This window comes from Populus trichocarpa, chromosome 13, assembly GCF_000002775.5.
Source record: "Populus trichocarpa isolate Nisqually-1 chromosome 13, P.trichocarpa_v4.1, whole genome shotgun sequence".
In the NCBI taxonomy this organism is placed as follows: Eukaryota; Viridiplantae; Streptophyta; class Magnoliopsida; order Malpighiales; family Salicaceae; genus Populus; species Populus trichocarpa.
Window position 1 is genome coordinate 1,043,799 of NC_037297.2, and position 11,779 is coordinate 1,055,577.

The following is an 11,779-nucleotide window of genomic DNA, read 5'->3' on the forward strand; positions in this document are numbered from 1 at the left end:
ACTACCCCAACAACTACAACCACAATCGTGCCCAAAAACCTAAACATAAATAAATTCATCATTTGAATTTTTTTTTTAAAAAAGTTGCAATTGTCATTGAAAATATAGTAAACATAAACACTTTAAAGCCACAGACAAGACGTGGCTTTGTTGCTAGTTTATGCATAATAATTAAGACTGGCTTTTTTCTTCGCTTGCACCTGGATGATACCTTCATTAAAATCCTCATGATTCACCTGTTTTCAAATCCATCCCAATACAAGAATTTAGTTAGAGCTTGCTCCGTGAACTACTTTCGAAATAATTGTTGACAGGTCAGGTTCTCGCTTGTAAGGAAAAAAAATGTTATTGGAAAAGACAACGAAACAGGACTTGTGTGGGAGAGTACCTCCGTTGCATCACGGCGAAGAGCTAGCATCCCAGCTTCGACACAAACTGCTTTCAGCTGTGCCCCATTAAAATCATCTGTGGAGCGAGCAAGCTCTTCAAAGTTCACGTCAGGATGGACGTTCATCTTCCTTGAATGGATCTACAACATCAGCGGGAAAAACCAATGCAATTAAAACTATTGTTTTCACACAAGAGTGAAAAGGGCCATCAAGCAATTGTGATGTGACAAACCTGCAAAATTCGAGCTCTAGCTTCTTCACTTGGATGTGGAAATTCAATTTTGCGATCCAGTCGACCTGATCGCATGAGGGCTGGGTCCAGGATATCAGCACGATTTGTTGCAGCAATCACCTGAAATTATAACAAAAATTGTGACTGCCATTAATCACAAACACAACAGATATTTTTAGGGGTGGGAAATGACACTGCACTTAATAGTTTACAGAAGCCATCCACCCCAAGAACAAACAGAAAACAATTCATTTATTGAAGAAACATCTTGCGTCACAGAAGCATCAACGAACCTTAATCCTGTCATCACTGCTAAAGCCATCAAGCTGATTGAGCAATTCTAACATGGTCCTCTGCACTTCCCTATCTCCACTAACCTCACTGCACACAGGGACAGGATATTTTTAAAATCAGCTACAATAAAATTAAGCAGCAAGAACAGAACTCCAACTTTGAAAAGCTAACTATCAAAAGTGAAAGCAAGTTGATTGCTGAAGAAGTAGAAATGTAGTATACCTGTCAAACCGCTTTGTGCCAATAGCATCGATTTCATCTATAAAAATGATGCAGGGAGATTTCTCTTTTGCAAGCTGGAAGGCATCACGGACAAGTTTGGCTCCATCTCCAATGAACATCTAAAAATGATTAAAGTTAAATTACTCCTATACAAGACTACTTTGTTATGAACTTAAAACAAGATTAGAAACATTGCATTTTGTAATTACGCTTTCTTCTCAAATCTAACTAGTCATGATGTTCCCATAAGTGCATCACAAAACATCTTTCAAGTTACAGTGCAAAAAGAGGAGCACCCAACTCTCAGTTTTGGAAACAAAAGGAAAAGCAGAATTCTAAAGAGGGAATATAATGTACTAAAAAAATTGCTATACCTGAACAAGTTGTGGGCCTGCCAACTTTAAGAAAGTGGCATTTGTTTGTGCAGCACAAGCACGGGCCATCAATGTTTTCCCAGTTCCAGGAGGTCCATACAAGAGGATACCTTTGGGAGGACGAATACCCAACTTCTGAAATCGCTCTTGGTGAGTCATGGGCAATACAATAGCCTCAACTAATTCTTGGATCTGTTGCAGAAGGAACAAAATCAGGTATTATCATCTAACAGAAACAATAAAAGAGCTGCTCCTATAGATCATGCTTTTGAGTCAAAATCCACCTGCTTCTCCAAGCCTCCAATATCATTGTAGTCTTCTGTGGGTTTTTCATCAACCTCCATGGCCTTAACTCGTGAATCATATTCTGACGGTAGAGTATCCAAAATCAGGTAGCTATCTTTGTTGACTCCAACCAGGTCCCCAGGTTTTAACTTGTCAGGATCAACAAGCCCAACAACAGGAAGAAAAATAGTCTGCATTTGAGGAAGAATTTAAATTTATAAATCTTGATAAATGTGGCCAAGCTGTTGTATCATTATACAATTTCTTCAATGTCTAAACTTCTGTCAACTCAAAAGATGATAAAATTAAACAGGTTTTTGAATTGAAAGCAAGAACATCAGGGCTAATATACATGAGCTGCTCTAAAAGTATGAATTCAACTGCTTGTAAAGAAAATAGAAGAGCAAGCTACATTGAATTTTAATTTTGCACATCACTTTTCCATCATCACTACCTTATTTCTAGTCTACTAGTCAGATACAAGAGCACTGCATAAGATGGCTCACCTGACGAGTTGATGTTTTCAGCACAACACATTTACCCTTCCTTTGAGAGTCAAGGTCAATGTTTGCCCCATCTTCTTCAGCCTCGTCTTCTGGGTTCATTTCCAAAATCTATAAATGCATGGACGCCAAAATATAGAGTTAGTGCCAACATTGCTAGAACTTCTATTAAAAACAACCGACTTTATTAACATTCAATTGAACCCCTGAAAGTTGGAAAGTTGGAGAAAAAGATTTATATTTTCTTTGCCTATAGTTGGGAATGAGATAACCATGTGATAAACTCGAAGAGCAAGTCATGAGCTTTCTCATCACATTTTTCTAGCGACAGTAAAACAGAACAATACAACCAATGTCTGAACAATATTCATAGCAAAATCCCAACCATTTGATTTTCAGGAAAAAGGGCTGTTTTAAAATAGAAATTTTGCATTGCAAAGGGAAGACACCGGAACAGCTACTCGTGTTTAGTCCACAGGAGTGTAATTCAACTTAAGTTACAGTCTTCAAACACTCCATCATTGTCGAACATCTAGGCATTAAAAATGAATGTCAACAAGATCTACCTCGACAATGTTGCCAACCAGGTATGGCAGCTGCTTGTTGAGTTTAATCTTCTCTTGATTCTCCTTTATCTTCTCCTTATATGAATCCAGCTCCAGATTCGTTCTCTGCACCTCTTCCTACATTCCCCACAAACACACACCAATCAAAACACCACCCAAAAAAAAATACTTAAGTTTACTACTCAAACAAATCTTTGCATTCTAAAACACCCACTTCAAACAAAAAAGCAACCACTTTCCCAAACTTTATACTCACAAACACAACCACTAAAAACACTATTACTTCCATAAGCAATAAGCCAATCAATCCCAATACACAGTTTTAAATCAGAATTATAAACAAAAAGACTCAGTTAAAAAAATCAGAAACTACCAAAAAAACCCATTAATTTCCTGCAATTCATCACACAAAAAATTCCAGATTTTGACTTATTATTAGTACAATCACAATTACAAACCAGTAACATAAACAAACCAATCCTTTCCTTCACTAGCAAAACCAAAACCAAAACCCTAAATACACAAAACAACCCTAGACACGCAGCAAGAAAACACTCAAGTCAAACATTATAATTGTTGTTGTTATCGCCACAGACAGATAGAGAGACAGAAAAATCACCTTGAGAATGCGAATCTCGTTATCAAGAAGACGAGACTTTCTTGTGATATCTTCAGTAGTCATGGAGGCAAGCTGGTCATCTTCGAAGCTTGAATCCTCCACCATCGGGGTTGCCATGGTTATCAAGATTCGAGCTTAAAGCAAAGAAATTTAGAGAGAACTGAGAAGAAAAGATTGAGTGTAGATAGAGAGAGAGAGAGTAATAAAATATTTTTGTTTTTGTTTATATTTATTTTCTCTGCTTGTTGCCGAAGACAGGAAATGATGGGCTTGAGGTTACTGTTTTCTTGCTGGGCTTTATTCTGTATTGGACACAAGCTGTTCGAGTAGAAAGATGATTTTTTTTTTAGGGTTCAGGCATGAGCAAAGTTATAATAACCGGTTAGCCCATGACTTGTGCAAATTGAATAGGTAAATACAAAATAATATTATTTAAAATAACATTCTTTTAAAATAAATTTTAAAAAAAAATTAATTTTTTTTTAAAAATACTTTTAAAATATAAAAAAAAACAAGCTCTTAATCTAAAACTTAACCCATGTTAGGTCCTAGTGGGTAAATTTGTTTTCTAACATAGTTTGGGAATAACATAGAATTTTTTATTTTATAAAATAACATAGTTTGATAAATATTGCAATTAAGAATGCCAATACTTTAAAAAGTCCCAATTGAGTATGTTGATATTTTAAAGAAATAGTTGAAATAAGATGGCACAAATAAAAAAAAATTATAATAAAATAAATTCAACAACACCAATAAAAATTATCAATAATAAGTCAAGTAGACCACACAAGTATTTTATATTTGACATGTCTTATATTTTTAACAGGTATTGTAGTCCGCAATTATGTTATTATGTCCATTATATATTTAATAAAAATAGGCATTAATAAATATTTAATTTGATATTGTAAGATGATTACACATAAATATTTGATTAATTATTATATTATTGTATGGATAGTTGTTTGTGTTCAGCTGATTTACCAATCCATTTAAAGAATAGACCAAGACATATGGATGAATAAATTAAAAGAAAATAAAAAGGGATCATATGATAATGCACAAGTTCATCCATGAATCATATTTGTTTTGACCTAGTTTATGAATAAATTGATGAACTAAATACATACAATAATTTATGGTATTAGCATTCCTCTTTTCTGTAAGAGATTTCAAGTTCCAATTTTTCCCATGTAAAAAGAAAAATAGCTATTCATTTCTAGAAATTTTTTTATATCAAATGTAAAAAATGATTTTTTATTTATTTAGAATTCATTTGTTTCTATATTAAGATATATATTTTATTCAAACCAATCAACATACTATATAGTTTAGCTGCTTTGGATTGTTCTTTATATATCAAATAAATTGCTATTCGAGAACTTTTCGAGTGAGATTTAAGCAAGCAAGTGGTGTTGTTAGCTTATGTAGGATTTTGTAAATATAGGAACTCTGGTTTTTGACCTTGGCATGTTTGAAGCTTCAACAATGCTTGACCATTTAGGTAGCAGACATTTCATTAATATTACAAACATTTTGGGTACAACAGGCCAATCTTTGGCCTTTCCTGTTCTATAAATCATGCAGAAACATGTGAAATGAACAAAGTTCCCCTTGCTGTATCGCAAAGATCAGTTGTTGACCACATTAAGCTGGTAAATCATGGACAATCTACAGAACTTTATGTGGCTATCACAGAATATACAGCAGATAAATAGTAATTAAAGCTTCCAGTAAATTCCTAGGCGATGGAAAATGCCTGCAACCATGCCCCAGAAGAGGATCTCTGCAAAGATAACATAAAGTAGAATGCCAACTCTTTGAGAATGCCAAACTCCTATAAAAATATGCTTTTGAATCCAGTATATCTGCAACAGATGGATTGAATTAAGCCAGCAAAATAGGGTAGAACCATGAATTTTATGTCCTAACGTTTGATAAGAAAACTGGAAAGATAGGTGAAAACGTGACAAGGTTCGAAGAAAACTCACCAGTGTATTGTGAGGATCATTGTAGTACCACCCATTGATGAAACCAGCAAAGATGCCTTCAGCAGCCATGACATAAACAAGCATTGCGTTCATGCCAATCCATGCTAGTGGCTGAAAGACGCACTTCCAACCCCAAATATCAACCTTGAAGGAAAATGAAATTGTTTCATATCATAAGTAACCTATTGACAGTTTCAAACTAGGGTTCTCGATTTTATAACCCGAAAATGGTTCAGCTGTGACAACAGCATACCAGGGCGTAGATGGATGAAAACACCAATGCTGCTGCTCCGGATGTTACACAAACATAGCTGAAAGTGTATAGTTGCTTATTTAAGGGAATCGCTGCGAAGGAAAAAAAAAAGGGTTAACATTCTCCTATGAAAATATGCATATATCGTATTTCAGTTCTCACCATGTGTGAAATGAAGAACAAGCCCTGAAATAAGAAGGGCAAATCCCATCACAATCCAATGCTTCAGTCTAGCTGCATGACCCTGGAGTTCAAAGATTTGTCAAAGCAGTGAGGCAAGATCTAGATTTAAGCCAAGCATTTACATGCTTAAAACAACAAAACTAACCCTCATATATACAAGCACATGTCCAAAATGAACTCCAATGATGGTTGAAAGAACTGCAGATATTGAGCTGCAAGTAATGAGATTGAAATCCACATATCCAGTTAGACATTTTCTCAAGATGCGTGTACAGCATAAAAGGCAGTGTGCATTCAATCTGGACTTCTTTTATAGAGGGATGGATGATCCACACATGAAATTTCCCTGGAACTAGAGAATTTCACATTGCCATTATGTGCATTTTGTGCAAGAGCCTATGTCTCTCAAGCATTCCCTTCCTTGAGCAGATAAAAGTTTATGGTTAACTGCTTAATTATCAGTGTTGCATCTTACAATTTCTTGTAGTGGATAAGCATTTTGGCATATCCTAAAAATGATGAATGAGCTGAATGATTTTCTATCTTGTGGTTTCCCAAGTAGGAGAAAGGTAAGGCTGCTCGCTACTGGTTTGAATCAAATTATAAGATTCAGTGACTAATTAATTAGGTTGTGTACAACAAACCTTAGGATTCCTTCAGGTTCAAAAGGAGCTTTGCACCACGACGGAGCACTGGTTCGGAAAGGCCCCTCATATGGGGAATTCTCCGTGCAGGCCTGCAGCGCTTTGGCAAAAATCATAAGCTCTCACTTCTATAGGTTACAAACAAATGGTTTCACATCTAAAAAATAATGAGCAGCCGCAAACAAAATTGCTACTCACCTCAGATCTCTTCCAAGCTGGATGCTGATACATGTGATTGATTCCTAAAATTTCTCTGTCGATGAAACCAACTGCATTACAAGGAGGATTCAGTTTTCCTCTGACAGCACACTCTACCTGGAAATTGGAATTGACAGGGCTCAAATGTAGGTAGAAAATAAATCCTAATGTAAAATCGTTGTGGATAGTTATAGTACCATCCCTAATTAAAAGTCAACCACAAGGAAAATGTGGTTACTGATAGAAAATTGATGATATGAAATCAAATACTATACTATTCAGGTTTAAGCATACAGGAAGTTATCCAGATCAAGGGAAATGTTGCAGGAGCGACAGAGTAGGTGCTTACAGTGAAAACCTTCCCATAATCAGCACTGTCTCTATCATTGACAGTGAACTGCCAGTGAGGCACGTAAGTCCCGTAGATTACAGCCAGGTAAATAACAAGTATACATGCTCCCATCAGCCTGCAAAATTTGGCACAGAGCGATCATTGAAGATCTGGTCAAGGAATCTAATGAAAATACTCAGTAGTCACAAGAATATAAACCTACCATTGCGAGCTATATAGCTTGTAAATGGAGAGCCATCCAGGTGGTAGCTCCCTGGTTTGCTTTTTTTTTGTAAATATTTCCATCAGTGCCACTACTAAGTAAGCAAAAGCAATTCTCTGAAGAGAAAGAATCAAGTTGCTGTATAAGTATATTTCTAACAACCTAAATTATGCATACATATCAATATCAAAACCAGCACCACCTGAAGAATCCCACACCATCTTATCTTCTTCATGTCAACTCCATAAGTAAGTTTGTCAGGAGCATGGGAGAAGCCCCCTACATAATTGTAATAACATTAAGCACTGTCAAGCAAGAGAACGAAAATAGTGTTTTATCTTTTGATTCTATTGCATTTCATTCCTTAGAAATAACTCTTCATTATTGCATACCAAGATAGCATGAAAGCTGACTCCTTGTTCAAATTCAGCTGCTAACGAGATGGCAGTTTGATGATAAAAGACTCGAGGTCGAGCCTTAAGAATTGGAGTGTTCAGGTTGGAATCTCCCTATCCCATTACTACTAGCTTTCGCCAACTATGGCAAGTTGTCGAAGAACATCATTAACATTTAAGGGCAGGAACAAAAAACTTTGTTTCTTACTGCATTTACATTTTAGACACGGTACATAGGCTTAAAGAATGTTCTCTACCAAACTCAATATCACAATTTTGTTGCTTCCATGTATTATTGTCTCATCAAAGGACAACATAAGCATGAAACACAGCTTGTAAGCAGGTTAGGAGCAGAACAGAACTAACCTTGTAACATGATACCCCAGAATAGCAGTTTCAAAGTTCTAACAATCACCCTCTTGACAGCATGGTGCCGGCTTGTAATTCTCTACATTAATCAAAGAACATATATAAGCAAGCTTGAACTTGTAATGACAAATATATGTATCCTCTAAAACCTTTTCCTTATCAAAATGTATTAAAAGAAAATGGTAAGCCAACCTTAAAAGCAAGAGGAATGGCCATTCCTACTATGAATAAAAAGAAAGGCATTACGAAGTCGGCAAGGTTACAACCATTCCATGGTGCATGTCCAATCTTAGGCCATTCTCCTCCAGCATCATCAACCAAGATCATTAACTACATAAATCCCATTAAAGCACACAAATTTAGTATCATAAATAAATGATTATGGTGGGTTCATAAACTTTTTAACAAGGATGCCTATATACAGTGCAGAAGCAAAAAATATTTGATAAAGGGGCCAAATCGTAGCATAGGTAAGAATAAGGAAACCATGGGGAAATTAATACATTTTTAATTGGAATTAAATGAAAGGATGAAAAGTACAATATCGGGGAAATTCAAAAAGGCCCGTTAAAAAAGTAGGAAATAAGAAAATTATGGGGGAATTGATGTTCTTAATTGGAATTAAATGAAAGGATAAAAAGTATGAGGACTAAAGTGGGAAGTAAAAAGATATTAAGGGGGCAATTTTCACGTTAAAAATAAAATGTTAAAAGGGCCCAACCGGGTTCGAACCGGTGACCTCTTGATCTGCAGTCAAATGCTCTACCACTGAGCTATGGACCCGTTTGTGCTATCTTGTAACTTAGTATTTATATACAATAAAACTATCATGGGCAGACCATCATTAAAAGAGAACCCATTTCCATGAAGGACCCACCAGAAAACTGAGGCACTAAAACTAAATGATTAACATAAAACAACCATATCTAGAGCTAAGAACAACAAACTTGAAAACAGAGTAAATAGTTTTGAGTATTTTGAGAGAGACGTGTATACATACAGCAACAGTGAGGCCTCTGTAGATATCTAACGAAGCTACACGAATTTTCGGGTCAGGCTTTTGGGCTGAGATATCGGTTACCTCAGCAATTGTCAGCCGGTGGTCTAAAGCAATATCGGCCTTAATTTCGGCCATTTTTTCAGTGCAAGAATCAAGAAGCTCAACTCTACAAACTAGCTAATTGGTGATTCTATGTGAAGCTCAAAAGGGTGTCATGGGTCTATAAATCTAGTCACCTAGGAACTGTGCTTTGATGATTCTGTGTGTAGGAAGCTCAATGGATGGAAGGAAGTGTGGGGTACTAATTGTATCTGGACAAGTGCACGGGAATCTCTTACAAGATAAGAGTGGATTTTTTGGTTTAATATAGTCTTTTTATTGGTACTTCTTTGACTCCACTCTCTTTCTCTCTTGTTAAGGAAGAGATTTTGCAAGCAAAGATGGGGCCCTTGTGAGCTTAGCTAGTTTGTCTTTCTGTATTACAGACAAATTTGTATTATTATGTAGAGATTTTTTGTTTGGTGTCACATGTTTAAGCAATCCTGTGTTGTGTCCGAATCTTTTGTAAACTTGAGATGTCAAATATAAAATTAGGCATCCCATCCTGGAGCAGGTAGTTGGTAACTTCGTATTCACCGCAGAAGGGAAGGAATACAGCATTCTGCAATCAAAAGGATCAAGGGCTATATATGATTATGGTATTTCCTTAGTTATATATTCAATGATCGAAAAAGGAGCTTGATTAAATTCCTTGATAATCGAAGGAAATAGCATGATTAAGTTTTACATCAAGAAAGCACTTGAATTCAAAGGAGATGATGTATATGTTGTTTGGAGAAACCGTTCCCTTGACGACATCATCACATCAATCACCGGTAAACCAACGGAAGGATCTTTTTCCTCCATCTCTGCTTCTTAAGATGCATCTTCTGCTTGAAAACTTAGATGTCTCTACCAATCAGTCACTCAAATGCCTAAATTGTGTGTTAAACACGACCTCGCCCCCACCTGTCCATGGAGAAAAGGTCATTTCTCATACTAGAAGCAAACAACAATGTGAAACTTCCTTGAAGGTTGATATGGATAAATGTTAGATGTTTGTTATAAAGTGACACGAGTTTCTTATATTTTAAGCTTCATAGGAAACTGCAAAGACAGCAAATGCATGCATTGTTTATAAAAGCAGGGCAGAATCCCAGTAATAACCGAGCATTTTTGTCAGAACATTTAAGGTGGTGATAATGTTGGTTGGGTTGTGAGAGAGCACATCTAATTCTTGGGTTCATAAGCAACCGGGGCAATTACTGTGACACATCACACATCCAGGAATGCCATTGTGCAGTCTTTAGAAGCGAAAGAGGAAGCTTAAACAGGAAAAAAAAAAAAAAAAAATTTATCAAAAGCTTTAAACAGAGTAAAAGAGGAAGTGAGGAATTCAATTTACCATTGGCATGTATGTCATTGTATAGTCCTTGTTTGGTTGCTGAGAAAATGGGAGAAGGGAAAATTGAATCCTGCGGCTTCGAAGACACTCCAGAAATAGACAACTCCATACAGAATCATCCTCTCAGCACGAGCAACGGAAACCGGGACCGCGGGCGAGAAGCGGCTCGATTAGGCACTGCTCGAGAGTCGAGACAAGAATGTAAACGGCGTCGTAAGAGTGAAAATTAATGTGTTAAATAAAACGAGTATAATATATTTTCTACTTCTAGAAGAAACAACATTCCGTTGTCGTCCAGCGGTTAGGATATCTGGCTTTCACCCAGGAGACCCGGGTTCGATTCCCGGCAACGGAACTTTTTATTCTTCCTTCCATTCCTGCTTCATTTGTTTTTTCTTTATTCATATTTCACACGGGCCACTGCCCTAGAGCTTAGAGAACGGACCCAGGCTCGCATGAGGAGGCGGGTCCGTTACACGTGCACGGCTTTGATTTGATTATATGGAAACAGTGTTTCAAGATTTGTGGCAAATGGTTATTAAGGGTTCATGATTGGGCTAATCACACAATCAAACCTCTAATTATTAGATTACAAGGCGCCATCTGGAGACCAACTCAAAGGGTAAATTATAAGGCGTCATTGGACCCAACTGCCTACGCCTTTATTCTGCACCTTCACTTTCAAGAATGGTTTCGACAGATGCATGTGCAGATACACGAGCCATGAGCCTGCTTGCTCCATGGCTAGCAAACTGGCACGGCCACAAGGACCACAGCCAAGCAAAAGAAAAGCACAATCAAGCACGGAAATTGAGTTCTCGTGCAACTCCCTTAAAGTAACCAGTTGATTTGACATCCTAAATCCCACCAGCTCCTAGCATCATAGTTTTACACAGCTGGTTTTCATTATTGATAGAGCAGTTGAATGATGAGTAGTGCTGCGGTCCCCATTTCATCATACCTCTTTTATCAAATAAGTCGGCATATTTTTCCTATTTTCAACAAGGCTTGATGTTAAGACTGTTAGCTTTATCGCTATGATTTAATGAAATTTTTCATTATGTTTTAATGATTATATAAATAGTGAATATTAATGCTATTAATAAATTATTATGTTATATGTGGATAATAAAATATTAATTTGATATAGTTTTGATAAATGCATGGTAAATAACATGATATATTTAATGAAGCATTTAAATGACATGCTATAATGATAAAATGATTTAAAAAGTTTATGCACGAAACATGTTTATGGATC

General features: G+C 36.4%; 2 protein-coding genes and 2 non-coding genes across 5 annotated transcripts; 1 reads left to right on the forward strand and 3 right to left on the reverse strand.

Moving 5' to 3' along the window:
- Positions 1-46: 46 nt before the first annotated feature.
- On the reverse strand, positions 47-3,694 carry LOC7481730 (26S proteasome regulatory subunit 6A homolog A). The gene is made up of 10 exons (XM_002319479.4): positions 3,485-3,694; positions 2,866-2,982; positions 2,303-2,410; positions 1,796-1,987; positions 1,512-1,703; positions 1,138-1,256; positions 915-1,002; positions 622-741; positions 389-529; positions 47-236 (listed from the first exon to the last, which is right to left on the reverse strand). The coding sequence occupies exons 1-10, from the start codon at positions 3,599-3,601 to the stop codon at positions 159-161; spliced, it is 1,272 nt and encodes a 423-aa protein (XP_002319515.1). The 5' UTR covers positions 3,602-3,694; the 3' UTR covers positions 47-158.
- A 1,274-nt stretch (positions 3,695-4,968) lies between these two features.
- LOC7481731 (uncharacterized) lies at positions 4,969-9,460 on the reverse strand. 2 transcript variants are annotated; one of them, XM_024583778.2, is made up of 13 exons: positions 9,075-9,460; positions 8,267-8,404; positions 8,072-8,153; positions 7,513-7,589; positions 7,311-7,426; positions 7,106-7,223; positions 6,757-6,873; positions 6,559-6,650; positions 6,060-6,126; positions 5,894-5,975; positions 5,732-5,823; positions 5,479-5,622; positions 4,969-5,273 (listed from the first exon to the last, which is right to left on the reverse strand). In XM_024583778.2, the coding sequence occupies exons 1-13, from the start codon at positions 9,207-9,209 to the stop codon at positions 5,229-5,231; spliced, it is 1,305 nt and encodes a 434-aa protein (XP_024439546.2). In that variant the 5' UTR covers positions 9,210-9,460; the 3' UTR covers positions 4,969-5,228. The 2 variants fall into 2 exon arrangements, with proteins under 2 accessions (XP_024439546.2, XP_002319516.3); XM_002319480.4 differs by having other exon boundaries at positions 4,969-5,355; positions 9,075-9,458.
- TRNAC-GCA (transfer RNA cysteine (anticodon GCA)) lies at positions 8,786-8,857 on the reverse strand. The gene has a single exon. It is a non-coding gene; the product is annotated as a tRNA-Cys (tRNA).
- A 1,341-nt stretch (positions 9,461-10,801) lies between the features above and the next one.
- TRNAE-UUC (transfer RNA glutamic acid (anticodon UUC)) lies at positions 10,802-10,873 on the forward strand. The gene has a single exon. It is a non-coding gene; the product is annotated as a tRNA-Glu (tRNA).
- The last annotated feature ends 906 nt before the right edge of the window (positions 10,874-11,779 follow it).